This window comes from Natator depressus, chromosome 3, assembly GCF_965152275.1.
Source record: "Natator depressus isolate rNatDep1 chromosome 3, rNatDep2.hap1, whole genome shotgun sequence".
Taxonomy (NCBI): domain Eukaryota; kingdom Metazoa; phylum Chordata; order Testudines; family Cheloniidae; genus Natator; species Natator depressus.
This window is the reverse complement of record NC_134236.1, coordinates 85,456,704-85,471,932: the sequence shown is the minus strand read 5'-3', so window position 1 is coordinate 85,471,932 and position 15,229 is coordinate 85,456,704. Positions and strand designations below refer to the sequence as shown.

Below are 15,229 nucleotides of genomic sequence, written 5' to 3'. Positions count from 1 at the left end.
GCTTCCTCAGTTCTCGTCCCCTACCGCCCCTACTCTACTTGCACTACATTGATGACATCTTCATCATCTGGACCCATGGAAAAGAAGCCCTTGAGGAATTCCACCCTAATTTCAACAATTTCCATCCCACCATCAACCTCAGCCTGGACCAGTCCACACAAGTGATCCACTTCCTGGACACTACAGTGCTAATACGCGATGGTCACATAAACACCATCCTACACCAGAAACCTACTGACCGCTATACTTACTGACGCGTCTCCAGCTTTCATGCAGACCACACCACACGATCCATTGTCTACAGCCAAGCTCTACGATTCAACCGCATTTGCTCCAACCCCTCAGACAGAGACAAACACCTACAAGATCTCTATTAAGCATTAACTACAATACCCACCTGCTGAAGTGAAGAAACAGATTGACAGAGCCAAAAGAGTACCCAGAAGTCATCTACTACAGGACAGGCCCAACAAAGAAAGTAACAGAACGCCACTAGCCGTCACCTTCAGCCCCCAACTAAAACCTCTCCAGCGCATCATCAAGGATCTACAACCTATCCTGAAGGACGACCCATCACTCTCACAGATCTTGGGAGACAGGCCAGTCCTTTTACAGACAGCCCCCCCAACCTGAAGGAAATACTCACCAGCAACCACACACCACACAACAAAAACACTAATCCAGGAACCTATCCTTGCAACGAAGCCTGTTGCCAACTCTGTCTACATATCCATTCAGGGGACACCATCATAGGCCCTAATCACATCAGCCACACTATCAGAGGCTTGTTCACCTGCACATCTACCAATGTGATATATGCCATCATGTGCCAGCAATGCCCCTCTGCCATGTACATTGGCCAAACTGGACAGTCTCTACGTAAAAGAATAAATGGACACAAATCAGATGTCAAGAATTATAACATTCAAAAGCCAGTTGGAGAACACTTCAATGTCCCTGGTCACTCGATTACAGACCTAAAAGTGGCAATACCACAACAAAAAACTTCAAAAACAGACTCCAATGAGAAACTGCTGAATTAATTTGCAAACTGGACACCATTAACTTAGGCTTGAATAAAGACTGGGAGTGGATGGGTCATTACACAAAGTAAAACTATTTCCCCATGCTTATTTTTTCCCCCTACTGTTACTCACACCTTCTTGTCAACTGTAGAAAATGGGCCATCCTGATTATCACTACAAAAGTTTTTTTTTCTCCTGCTGATAATAGCTCACCTTAACTGATCACTCTCGTTATAGTGGGTATGGCAACACGCATTTTTTCATGTTCTCTCTCTCTGTGTGTGTGTGTGTGTGTGTGTATCTATCTATCTATCTATCTTCCTACTGTATTTTCAACTGCATGCATCCAATGAAGTGGGTTTTAGCCCACAAAAGCTTATGCTCAAATAAATGTGTTAGTCTCTAAGGTGCCACAAGTACTCCTTGTTGTTTTTTCTCATGTGCATCCTTTCTGTCTTTTAAACTACATCTAAAATGCTGGATTTATGTGTAAATAGATAGGCTTGGTAAACATCCTAAAAGCTTCTACTATACTTGTATGTATGTCAGCATATTTAATTTTTTAGCAATCAACTTCAAATTGCTACCCTATATTCAAAGGTATACGTTTTGTGGCCTTTGCTTGTAGAATGCTTTGACTAATGAGAAAGATGGTGGGAGACAAATGAAATAAGTGGTTTAAAATAGTTTAGAAGTCAGAAACTAAAATTCACTCAAGAATAAAGCATCAAATATTATTCTCTTTACTTGTTGCTGGCAAAGCATAAAGCAAGAGGGGTCCTTGACTCTGGAATTCACTTCCCTCCTTTGCCTGCCAGAGCTTCGATTTCTTCACTACCAGGAATGCTGCAAAGCCTATCTTTTCTCGCAGGCCTTAAGAGCCTGGTCCAGTGCACAGTGATCAGTGTGTAATGTGTGCCTGGGTGTGCCATGTCTGAGCCCCGGCACCTCCAGGCTTGGCAGTTCATTGCTTTGGTGACTCTGGGCTTGCTTAGTCAGTTATGAATGTAAAAAAATTGCTTGAGCCCTGGCACCTCTTTCACTACAAATTAAACACTGCCAGTGATGTCAATAGGAGTCTCTGTAGTGACTTCACTGGGCATTGGATGAGGTTTGAGTGAGGCTGAGGGGGTTTATAAATGGAAGTGCTGGAGATTAAGACTCTGCTCAAACAAGTAGACCCTGCGTGGGCACAGAGCCACACTGAATTCAGTGAAGCTCTGCAGAGGCCTAAGTATCTGGCCACAGGAATCCACTTCCAGGACTGGGGCTTAAAAACCCTAATCTTACACCATTGAAAACAATGGGGGCATTCCAATCACCTCCACTGTGTGCAGGATCAGATCTTAAAGGATGATTTAGATGGTTGAGTATAATGCATATATATTTTTCACTTTTGTATGGGAATTTATTAATTGGAGTTTTTATAACTGGAGATTTGATTAATCAAAATATTATACGGGAAGCATCTTTAGATTTTTTAATTGTGTGTTTTGAAATGTTTTCAGATGCCTAAAACACTAGATATGTGCCAGAGAAATAGAAATAAGTACATTCACTAAATAAATACTTTAATGCAGAACATTAGTATGGTTAGAAAACTTATGGGAGCCTATAAAAGTGTAAGGAAGATTCTCTTTCAACTTGTAAAATATGATTTAACAGGATAATCTACCAGGGGGTGGAAAATCATTATTTTGAAATATGCATTTCTATAGTATGCAGGGTATTATGCTTAAAACTATGCTTAAAACTAAGGCCAAGATTTTCAGAATGACTGTTGGTTTTGGGTGCTTCAATTTTTTGAGTGTCCAACTTGTTTCACCTTCTAGGGGCCTGATTTTTAAAGGCTTTTTAAAAAGGTATTACCCACAAATGGAGGTATCCAAAGTCACTAGCCATTTCTGAAAATTGTGACCTGATATTTTACAGGTCTGAAATCAGTTTTACCTAATGTTGATTGTTTTTTTCAGGATTACTGTTGCTCTCTCTGAGTGCATCATACTCCAATACAGGGCAAGCTAGGGGACTCTTAAGACTTCCAACATAAACAAACATGAAAGTATTGGCCATTTGTTTTGGTATTGTCACACAAAGGGAATAGACATAAGCTTTTCTCTGTTTTTTCCCCCTCAGGTTTCAAGTGGCTATCTGGTTGTGGTTTTTGTTTATGTGACAGAATATGTTGGCATTAAAGCTCGAACATGGGCATCCATGCATGTCCATGCTTTTTTTGCTGTGGGAGTCATGGCTGTGGCACTGGTGGGATTTTTGGTGAGGACCTGGTGGATCTATCAGATATTTCTTTCCATAACAACTCTCCCCTTTGTCTTGTGCTGCTGGATGCTCCCAGAGACACCTTTCTGGCTACTGTCAGAGGGAAGATACGAAGAAGCACAAAAAGTAGTGGATGTAATGGTGAGATGGAATAAAGTAAGCACTCCTTGTAAAATTTCTGAACTGTGTTCAGTCCAACAAGATGATCTAGTCAGTTGCAGAACGGGTGATAATGACATTTCTACAGCGAAGAAGCACAACATCTTAGATCTGTTTTATAATTGGCACATTGCAAGAAGGACCATTACAGTCTGGATGATTTGGTTCACTGGGAGTTTAGGATACTACGTATTCTCCCTGAGTTCCGTCAATCTAGGAGGCAATGAATATTTAAATCTATTTCTCATAGGTAAATATCTGATATATTTTATTCTGCTTATGACAGAACTAGAACTTATAATTTATAAATGTTTAAAGATCTGACAGTCAATTTCCTGACCCCCAATTACCTGTACCATCACCAACTCCATTTACAATTGCAGATTTAATTCTTGTCAACTTGAAATGTAGTTCTTTTACAAAAGCAAGCTTAGAGTATGTTAAGGTACTATATTGTCCTTGACTTCTCCTGCCAATTTTTGTGCTTGTAAAACCTCATTTTCCTAGTTTTAAAATTGTTTCTCTCTGCCCGGTTGTTCTGTGAAAGAACCACACAAACAACAGGGAAAATTGACTAACCGTACAGGGGAAACTATTAAATTGATGAAATACTATCCCAGTAAACAAACTGAGAAAAATAGAGATTTTCTTCACTAATTTTTTTAGTCATAATAATATTAGATTATACTGGTAACACTATTAAGCTCATAATTTTAAAGTTTGTTCACAGTGTGTTTTTTAAATCTAAGGGGCAATGTTTCTTTAATTTAGTCTTTAATTTAATGTGGTTGCAAATTTTCTCTTGACATGATAAAATTGGTCAGCACATATAGGGCCTGATCTAAAGTCTATTTAAGGTCATTGGAAAGATTCCCGTTGGGTTTGGTGGACTCTGGATCAGGCTCCAGCCCTGTAAAGGACTTAAGCTCATGCTAGTTTTAAGCATATGAGTAATCACAATAAAGTCAATGTGACTATTCATGTGCTCATAAGCACTTTTCAGGATTGGAATACTAGTGAATTAATTTTAAGTTGCCATGTATTATTACATGTTAGTAACTTGACTGTTGTGTTGAAAATAGGATGCTAATGTTGCTAATATAACTAAGTTGTTATGATACTGTAAATAAATTACTATGTTAGCAAATTTCAAAACTATTTTCTTTGTCTTCTGTGACCCACCTCACAGGGTCCAAGAGCCCGGGCTCCAGCCTGAGCTGCAGTTAAACAGCCCCTTGGCCCAAGCCCAAGTCAGCCTGCGGGTTTTTAATTGCAGTGTAGACGTATCCATACAGGCCTATCTCCCCATCAGAAGGGCAGCTGCAGCTGCCTTGTGCCTTATAGCCTCTTTCCCTGGTGCATTTCTTATTCCCCACAACCATATTTATGCCAGTGTAAGCCCTCCACTGGCATTTTTGCCACCAGTGGGTTTATCGCAAAATGTTGGTGAAATACATCTTTCACCTAACACCTCTATCTTTTAAAACCAGTTTAATCATTAGACTAAATAAATGCTCATAAAAAGCAAATCAGAATTATTTTAAAGGGCATTTGCAGTCATATTATCATGGTTTAATACCAGATAAATTCATAATGACAGGTGCCGTGGAGCTTCCTGCGTATGTCGTTGCTTGCATTGGGATGGACAAACTGGGAAGGAGAAACACATTGACTCCATTTCTTATATCAAGTGCAGTGATCTGTGTTTTGATTATGCTGATCCCTCAGGTTAGTCACTTACCATTTAAAATATACCTATATTGTGGGGAATGTGAGATATGTTAATGCAACATGTCTTTCTAAGGCCTGAGATTAATTAAATGTAGTTTAGAAATGAAGCTGGAGTTCTTTACAATAGATTTTCCATATTTCTGTTAAGGGTCCCAAACTAGCATTCCTAGCTCTTAATTAAACAAAGGGTTCGAAATAAGCTGTTTAGTAAACAAAGCCACATTCAGCCATTATTTATTGGTGGAAATAATCAGGAAAGTATGGAATAGGTATTGCTCACTGTTTACAGAAAGATCACAGTTACGGTCTAAATTTTTCAAAATAAATGAATGGCATTGAATTTGGAATGGTGAAGTTTTCTGGTGCTTTATATATTTGTACTCTCTTTTAATAGGATTTCAGTATATTATCTGTCTTAGCAAATATGGCTGGAAAGTTTGCAATTGGCGTTGCATTTGGCCTCATTTACCTTTACACAGCAGAACTGTATCCAACAGTTGTACGGTAAGAACTTTAAAATAATTTGCCATGTGTTTTTCATTATTTTGCTATTTCTTCCCTTCATTTGTTATGCTTTTGGGGCCAAATCCTGCACCCTCTGAAGTCAATGGCAGTGCTCCAAGCGACTGCACTAGTGTAAGATCAGTCTCTTTTCTGTTATAGAATTCTCTGGTTTTGGCTCCGCAGTAAATGCATTTATTTTCTGTTCCCTTCTACATAGACTGGTCCCTTGAGGTACTGGAAAAATGCTCAGTATTCTTAGCATTCAGTTCCCTCTTTCTGAATGTTCATGGTCATTAGGAATATGATTTATACTGAATGCTCAGTATACTTTTTATTCTATTTATAGAAGCAACCAAGTTCACTGTAAGATAAATTTAGATTAACATAACAATATTTTTATAGCATCTCTGCATTTCTAATTAATTGCTATATCTGATGTCACTCTCATTGGGCCTTGTGTCTTCTTGTCTTATCTCCAGGTCACTTGCTGTAGGAAGTGGGAGCATGATGTGTCGTGTCGGGAGCATAGTTGCTCCTTTTTGTGTTTACCTGACGAGTGTTTGGATCTTCATGCCACAGGTACGTGTTTATTTTGATAGTCAAAAAAAATTGTTATCTATTTTACTGAGATTTAAAGTTGAAATGCAGATACGTTCAAAAGGAAAGAGTGTTAAATATTCTCATTCTTAATTTAAATTGTCAGTTTTTTAGCTATATATTTTTAAGAATATGAATCTGAACTCAGGAGTGAGCCTCGAGGCACTGAAATCTTCTGAACAGTTGGTATTACAGACACTTTAAAGACGACAGACATATCTTGTATGCATTGAATACTGGTATAAAATAGTAACTATCTTTTGTACAAAGCTGTACTGTATCATTCATGTAATTTGGAGTAAGTGTCTCATTCCTAAATTGAAAGTGTTGTATTTAGTCAAGATCTTCATTGAGCAACCGTCTTTTCTTGTTGCCATCAATCTCCTTTTGAAGAAGCAGAATAGCCTAACACAGATGATGGGGGAGGGAGCAAACGTTAAATCCTGCTGATGAGGACAAGATCCTCCATCTCTATCAGTCAAGTGAAACACATATGCCGTGTTAGATCACATGAGATGAACTGGAGCCCTCTCTATGGAGAGCAAGCCTAGCAAATCTAAGCTCTCATTGGACCACCAGCCTAACTATGATCAAAACATCCTGCTGATATGGAGTGCTAAAAAGAATAAGGTCAGAAGCAGCCAAATAGTGGGGCAGTGAGATGTTGAGGAGGTGGCATAGATGGGATAGTAAGAGCATAACCAGGTGAGAAATAACTCAAGAGGTGACTACAGAAGAAAATGATGCTGTCGTGATGATCATTAGGACTCTCAACAAACCTTGGATTTAAGAGAGAGCTGCTTTTTGTAGAAAAAACAATGAGGAGTCCTTGTGGCACCTTAGAGACTAACACATTTATTTGTGGGTGGCTGCAACCTCATTCCATCATGTGATCCAACAGTCATCTGTAACTTTAATTGTCCCATGAAGATGAGATAGGGCAGTTTCTTTGTAGAAGAAAATGGGCACTTCCTTAGCATTACATGGATTTTGGAGTTCATTTTGTCCAAAATATTTTTAACTGTATAGTTATATTCAGTGCATACAAGTTATCCCCTATTCTCTTTATGAAATCTATTATGTGTGCTGCTCAGAAATTCTACAATTGCTCAATCTTGCTTTTTCAGAAGGATAAGTTTAGGTTCATGTACATAAATGGTGAGAAACCTTATACTGAGGAGTTAAACTGATAATGAGCTTATTTTACCCATTTAACTTTTTTTTTAATTTACTTTTACTTCTTTGAAAAAACTTTACAACTCACCTTTAATATCACAGCTTGTATGTGAATTACAGATGTAAAGAAGGTGAAAGCGTTTTGGCCTGAATTTTCAACCCAACCTCTCTTCCTGTGTGTGTCTTTTTACACACACACAGTTGGGTTTTCCTACAAACGTAGAGTCATGTCCATTTGATTTTAAAAATATAAAATCTACATTTGTGAATGCTAGAGACTGGTTTGAGAGACTGTCTGAAAACTTGGCCCATTATGTAAGTAACCTATGTCCAGTTTTTTAGGATTCATTTGTGATGGTGGGGAAGCAGAGTAGGAATAAATTAATAAAGTTCCTAACAAGCACTCTTATCACGCCAAAGAAATGCACCTAGAAAATACATGAAAAGCAAGATCTGAAGAGCACAGTAATCATGGGAGAACAGTCTCCTTTGACTCTTCTTCCCTTCAGAGTTTTGCTTTTCACTAGCAGTGATAAGGTTTATCTGTTCAGAACTCCTGCACTTAAAACATAGCTGGGGCAAAGTTTAAACATTTGAGAACACTGTCAGTGGCACTGCAAATATTTCAAATATGGACAACTCTCAGTACACTAAAAACACTCACATACAGTGTGAAACTTTGTTGCAATAGTGACTGTAAATGTGTGTTTTCAGGATAAATTTCTACCATCAGGCATTTGTAAGTTCACTAAAAACTTGCCTTGGGCTGAAGCTTATCATGCAAGGTCTCAGCTAACATACACATTTTGGGGTAAACTATGAACAAAATAGATTAATATTTTGAAATAGACTGACATAGGTTATGTTGATACAGTATATTATTTATGCTACACATCCTATATTCCGTTAAGTTTTTATTGCTACTCATTTTCACCATAACTCATTTGTGGCTCTGTCTCCCAAGAGTAATACAAACCATCCCAAAGAATGCCAATAAATCTTGAAATAATACCCACAGTTGTCTTGTTCATGCCACACATCGTAGAGAATTTGTGGTTTTAAAGTTTAAATTAAGGCCCCAGTTCAGTAAAGCACTTAAGCATGTGCCCTAGTACCTTGAACATCAAGAGAACTTAGTTAGCAAAAGTGTTTATGGACATGACTAATAGATTTTATTCCATATTTATCATAAAAATTTAAGGCATATAATATGTATGAGACACATCACCGATCCCTGTGTTATATGAATAATAACAATACACAAAAAGGTTTAAAACATTTATTATGAATAACAAAAGGCCAGATTGTGATCCTCCCCCCCCCCCATGCAATCTCACTGGTTTAAATAATAAATTCTACAGCTTGCCATTTAGATGACATTTTAAAAGTCAATTCATTAATCCAGTATCATCCAATTTATTTTTCTATTTTATCCTTTCTAGGAAATACCTCAAAAATACTTTATAGAGAGAGGTAGAGGAAGAGAATGCTTTACAGCTCTGGGTACAGCCGCTCTCATATCAGTAGGGGAAACTGACACATGAGGATGGAATAGAGTAAATAGCTGACAGTAAAGAGGAAGTGAGTATGCTTGTGGAGTAGTTAGAGTCAGGAGGGGAATAGATACATGCAGGGGCAGATTAGTGTATGGGCCCATGGGGCCCATGGCCAGGGGCCCCGGCCAATTGGGGGGCCCCCCGCAGGATTGCTGGAATTCCGCCCCATCCCCTGCTCTTCCTCTCTGCTCACAGGGCCCTACCCTGTTCCTCCTTGTCCTCTTCCTCCTGAGGCCCTGCCCCCTGGCTAGGCCAGACACAGGAGTTGTAGGATGAGCATGTTCCCCGGCCTGCCCCAGCGCTGAGCTTCCCCCCCAGCCCTCCCTTCCATATGTAGCCTACCCCCAGCCAGGGGCGGCTCTAGCAATTTTGCCGCCCCAAGCAGTCGCCGCTGAATTGCCGCCGTGCTAAGAGCGGCGGAGCTGCTGCCCAAAAGCCGCCGCGGCGGGAAAAGTGGTGGAGATGCTGCTGAATTGCCACCGTGGGACACGGACTGCCACCCCATTCTAATTGTCGCCCCAAGCACCTGCTTGGAAAGCTGGTTCCTGGAGCCGGCCCTGCCCCCAGCCCCTCTCTTTCCCCTTTCCCTCCTGCGCAGAGCTGCCCCCACACCTCCAGCCCCTCTCCCTTCCGTGTGGAGCTGCCCCCCCCAGCCCATCTCCTTCCCCCCTCCCTCCTGTGTGGAGCTGCCCCCCACAACCCCTCTCCTTCCCCTCATTTTACACATGGGTATAGTGAAACACAGAGAGGTTAAATAAATTGCCTGCGGTCAAGCACAAAGTGAATCAAGTATCACTGCTAGTTAGAGAACTCAAAAGTCCAGCCTGCCAGCCTCCAACTCTTACCAATAGACAATACTGTTTTAATAGAAAACCTCATGTCTCAGCTATTACAATATTTGGCACTTAGGCAGAGTTCTCTGGCATAATGCTGTATTACGTGTATAGACAGACGCAGCTGTCCATAGAATCATAGAATGTCAGGGTTGGAATGGACCTCACAATGTCATCTAGTCCAACCCCCTGCTCAAAGCAGGACCAATCCCCAACTAAATCATCCCAGCCAGGGCTTTGTCAAGCCTGACCTTAAAAACCTCAAAGGAAGGACATTCCACCACCTTCCTAGGTAACGCATTCCAGTGCTTCACCACCCTCCTAGTGAAATTTTTTTTCCTAATATCCAACCTAAACCTCCCCCACTGCAACTTGAGACCATTACTCCTTGTTCTGTCATCAGCTACCACTGAGAACAGCCTAGATCCATCCTCTTTGGAACCCCCTTTCAGGTAGTTGAAAGCAGCTATCAAATCCCCCCTCATTCTTCTCTTCCGCACACTAAACAATCCCAGTTCCCTCAGCCTCTCCTCATAAGTCATGTGTTCCAGTCCCCTAATCATTTTTGTTGCCCTCCGCTGGATGCTTTCCAATTTTTCCACATCCTTCTTGTAGTGTGGGGCCCAAAACTGGACACAGTACTCCAGATGAGGCCTCACCAATGTCAAATAGAGGGGAACGATCACGTCCCTCGATCTGCTGACAATGCCCCTACATATACATCTCAAAATGCCATTGGCCTTCTTGGCAACAAGGGCACACTGTTGACTCATATCCAGCTTCTCGTCCATTGTAACCCCTAGGTCCTTTTCTGCAGAACTGCTGGCGAGCCATTCGGTCCCTAGTCTGTAGCGGTGCATTGGATTCTTCCGTCCTAAGTGCAGGACTCTGCACTTGTCCTTGTTGAACCTCATCAGATTTCTTTTGGCCCAATCCTCTAAATTGTCTAGGGCCCTCTGTATCCTATCCCTACCCGCCAGTGTATCTACCTTTCCTCTCAGTTTAGTGTCATCTGCAAACTTGCTGAGGGTACAATCCACACCATCCTCCAGATCATTTTATGAAGATATTGAACAAAACCAGCCTGAGGACTGACCCTTGGGGCACTCCACTTGATACCGGCTTCCAACTAGACATGGAGCCATTGATCACTACCCGTTGAGCCCGACAATCTAGCCAGCTTTCTATCCACCTTATAGTCCATTCATCCAGCCCATACTTCTTTAACTTGCTGGCAAGAATACTGTGGGAGACAGTGTCAAAAGCTTTGCTAAAGTCAAGGAACAACACGTCCACTGCTTTCCCCTCGTCCACAGAGCCAGTTATCTCGTCACAGAAGGCAATTAGATTAGTCAGGCATGACTTGCCCTTGGTGAATCCATGCTGACTGTTCCTGATCACTTTCCTCTCCTCTAAGTGCTTCAGAATTGATTCCTTGAGGAGCTGCTCCATGATTTTTCCAGGGAGTGAGGTGAAGCTGACTGGCCTGTAGTTCCCAGGATCCTCCTCCTTCCCTTTTTTAAAGACGGGCACTACATTAGCCTTTTTCCAGTCATCCAGGACTTCCCCCGTTCGCCATGAGTTTTCAAAGATAATAGCCAATGGCTCTGCAATCACATCCGCCAACTCCTTTAGCACTCTCGGATGCAGCGTATCCGGCCCCATGGACTTGTGCTCGTCCTGCTTTTCTAAATAGTCCTGAACCACTTCCTTCTCCACAGAGTGCTGGTCATCTCCTCCCCATGCTGTCCACACTCACTCACCTGAAACTCAGGTTCCAAAACTACCGTTACAAGTATCAGCGGGGTTATTAATTCAAAACCAAACAATTTATTGACAAGATGACAATGAGGAGCTGGGGTGCCCGAGAGCAGCGCACGGCCCGTGTCCCTGCCCCCCAGGGCATGCCATCCAGGACAGGTGGAGGGTCCAGGGCTCCCCACAGAAGCCCAGGCTCCCTGGGCAGCTTTTACCATGGCTCGATTTCCAGCCTGGCCAAGAGGCAGGGCCCTGTGGGGAAGGGAGGAGCAAGGGCAGGGCCCCATGGTGGGATGTGGGGGGAGGGGGCAATGTTCCTTGTGCCCAGGGCCCCAGTAAATCTTAATCTGCCTCTGGATAGATGTGCTTAATGGGGGGAAGGGTGAGTATGATTCAGAATGAATTGGAGACTAACTGGAACTGGTTAGTCTAACTGGTGGGATTTCCAAAAGCGTTCAGCACTGACCTACTCCTGTTCCCACTGCAGTGATGGGAGCCTGATTTGCATTTATACTAAGGCTCTTTTGCGCCACAGTGGTAGTATAAAGATGCTTTAAAGTGGGAGTACATTTCATTTACACCCGCTTTCAGCCCTTTGCACTGTGTAAAGAAGCCTTAGTGTAGATGAGAATCAGGCCCTAGAAATTTTACCATTGACGACAGTGTGACTAGGAAAAGGCCAAACCTGAGCGCTTTTGGAAATTCCACCTAACAGTTTTCAGGCAAGATCTAAAAAGAGGCAGTGTGGGAAATTTCCAGACAGTCAATGTGGCAGCACAGGTCAGAATGACTGTTAACTATGGAGAGTTGACTACAGATAAGTGAACAATTTCCAACTGCAAAAGCATCCATTGGATGCTTTTATAGATTGTGTTATTTTTCTCAAAATTTCTGGTATAACAGTAACATTATGGTGGCTGAAAAGGTGAGGGAGCTGACAGCTCTTTTCAAGGAAAATATTGAAAAATATTAAAGATGGGATCTAGTAGTTAGTGTATACAATTAAGCCTCCCCTTGAAACACTTCCTCCTATAACTGTATACCTGCCTGCAGAGACCTCCACCAGTCTGGCCTTCATTCCTACTGTAGTAGTGATGATTGCCCTCTTTTCTAATTCTTCATTGTAGGAATATAACGGTTTTACTTTCATTGTAGTATGTATCATTCAACAGTATTTTGCTTAGTTTTTTACTCTTTTAGCTTCTGCACTCAATATGGTGTAACAGAATTTGTTAGTCTCTAAGGTGCCACAAGTACTCCTTTTCTTTTTACGGATACAGACTAACACGGCTGCTACACGGAAACCTTTGAAACAGAGGTAATTCTGCTTCTCGCAGAGGATTGCTTAAGACAATTGGTGGCTCTGGCCATGGGGGATCATACACAGCTTGGTGTTTTTAACTGAAAATAACTCTGTCAAGTTACAGCTGAGAGTTCAAATTTGAAATCTCCTTTCTGACTTCCAAAGAGCTATTCTCATTTAGAATTAGGGGGTGGTTGCCTGCCAGTGTACCCATATCTGTCTGAAAGTGCTGTGTTATGAAAGTCATAACCACAGCCATTTCATATGTTCTCTCTCATGTTTAGAAGGAAAGTATTAAACAAAATGGATCAGAGCTTGGGGTCAGTACAGAGCAAGTTGAGGACATCACAGTATCAAAATGCACAGAATAACAGTTATAAAACAGAAAAAGAAGCCTGCCAGAAATGGTGTATTAAAGACATGTATTTACAGAGAAGTAGAGTGAGAGCATAGGGAGCATAATGGGATAAGATTGAAGATTAGTGTGTTAATATCTGTACAATGCTTTGAAGATGTTAATTGCTAAGTATTATCATTCTTATCAAACAATAAAAAAGAAAAGAGAAAACAAGAAAGAATTTTTAAAAGTACCGATTGTCCAGAGCAGTGGTTTTCAACCTGTGGTCTAAAGACCCCTGGGGGGTCTGCAGATTGTGTCTAAGGGGACCGTGAAAGGTGACTATGAAAATAAAGTTTCAGATCCAAGAAAAGGAATTCTGTTCTTCTGATGGATCAAAAGTACAGTATGTGAATTCCCCCACCTACAGGTCAAAACCTGGAAGTGTTGTTACCATAGAAAGCCCACAGTTTAGCGCCCTTTCTCAGACTGCATCAAATGCCATGCTGAGCACCTGCAACATTTATAGTTGAATTTTGTTCAGCCAGTTTTCAGTCTTAGACTTCTATGGTAGGGGTCTGCAGGCCACAGGTTGAATTTCCACAGGGGTCTACCCCTCCATTCAGAATGTTTTAGGGGTCTGCAAATGAAAAAAGGTTGAAAACCACTGGTCCAGAGCAACAAATTTATGGGAAATCTTCTATTGTTCTTTGGGACAGCATCTTCCTGCATGTGTGCACCTAGCACAGTGGATCCCGATCCTGATTGTGGTCTTTGGCTACTACCACAATAAAATAAAACAATGATAATAGTACACACTGAAATCACAGTGTACATATCCAGATCATAGACACAATGCATGGGTCAGTTAGAAGCTGGACCCCCATCAGCTTTCTCTCTCTGACTCAGGACATCATACCTATTCAGAACAGCATGCAAGTATGTACTTAAGCATCTTCCTGCATAGGAATGGACTTAAACATGTGCTGAAGTGCTTTCTTTAATCAGGATCTCTATGATCACAGTTAAGAGATCCTGACCTACAGCTTGCATTGGAGAAAGGTGCTCAAATACTATGATGATAGGTAGAGTAGGTAGACAAAGAGCCAGGTTTACAGCTTCTTTCCCCCCCTCTGTGTGACAGCAGGGAAGTTGTAGTCCAATAAAAATAAATGTAAAATGAATTTAAGCAATCTTACAATTACTTTTCAAATTACTATCTGCTAAAGAGAATAATTTTTCAATGAAGTTGCATGCATTCTGTTCACTTCTGCAAAGTTGTTCCTGCTTACACTGGGGCTGTATTTAGCTCGTTGTGTAAAACATTTGACTTGGTCTGTGTTAACTTTGCTGGACAATCTGTCAGTTTATTTATGTATTTATTTTTGTTTTATTTTATTTTAGCAATTGCAGCAGGGAACATTTAAGACTTTTGATCTTTGGTTTTCATTGAAGTTCACTGTGCTCCCAAATTTTAAAAGTATCTTCGCAAGCAAGACCAATGTTTTCCATGAACCCAAAGACATGTTTAACCCTTACATTAATTGTTTATTTCTTCCAGTTGCTTGTTGGAATCATGGCCTTTCTGAGTGGAATGCTAACATTAATGCTCCCAGAAACTCTTGGAAAACCATTGACTAATACTTTGGCGGAAGCTGCAGAACTGGGAACAAACAAGAACAGCTGTTTGGGAAAATCACCCCCCGCCCAGAGTGGTATAGTGTTAGAAAAGATAGATGCTTAGCCAAAAGTCACACAGCACTGAAGAATAAAGCAACATCAAGATTACTGTCACCAGTTTTAATCCTCATTAATTCTATAAGACCATTTTATTAGAGCAACCTGATCATGGTTTTAATGCACGCATCTTTTAATTTGTATGCAATCTTGCCTTTTCTAGAGGGAAAATATAAAAATGTCTGGTAGAAAATTTGAAAGGATTTTAGAGCCACTCGCAAACTTAATCATACTTT

The 15,229-nt window shown here is 41.1% G+C and overlaps 1 protein-coding gene across 2 annotated transcripts in view; it reads left to right on the top strand.

Moving 5' to 3' along the window:
* The window catches only part of SLC22A16 (solute carrier family 22 member 16), a 65,377-nt gene that overhangs the window by 35,131 nt on the left and 15,017 nt on the right, over window positions 1-15,229 (top strand). For both annotated transcript variants that reach the window (XM_074948236.1, XM_074948237.1), the window contains exons 4-8: window positions 3,162-3,711; window positions 5,062-5,189; window positions 5,587-5,696; window positions 6,176-6,275; window positions 14,818-14,971. In XM_074948236.1, the coding sequence (XP_074804337.1) occupies window positions 3,162-3,711; window positions 5,062-5,189; window positions 5,587-5,696; window positions 6,176-6,275; window positions 14,818-14,971 (1,042 nt within the window). The remainder of the gene's footprint in view (window positions 1-3,161; window positions 3,712-5,061; window positions 5,190-5,586; window positions 5,697-6,175; window positions 6,276-14,817; window positions 14,972-15,229) is intronic.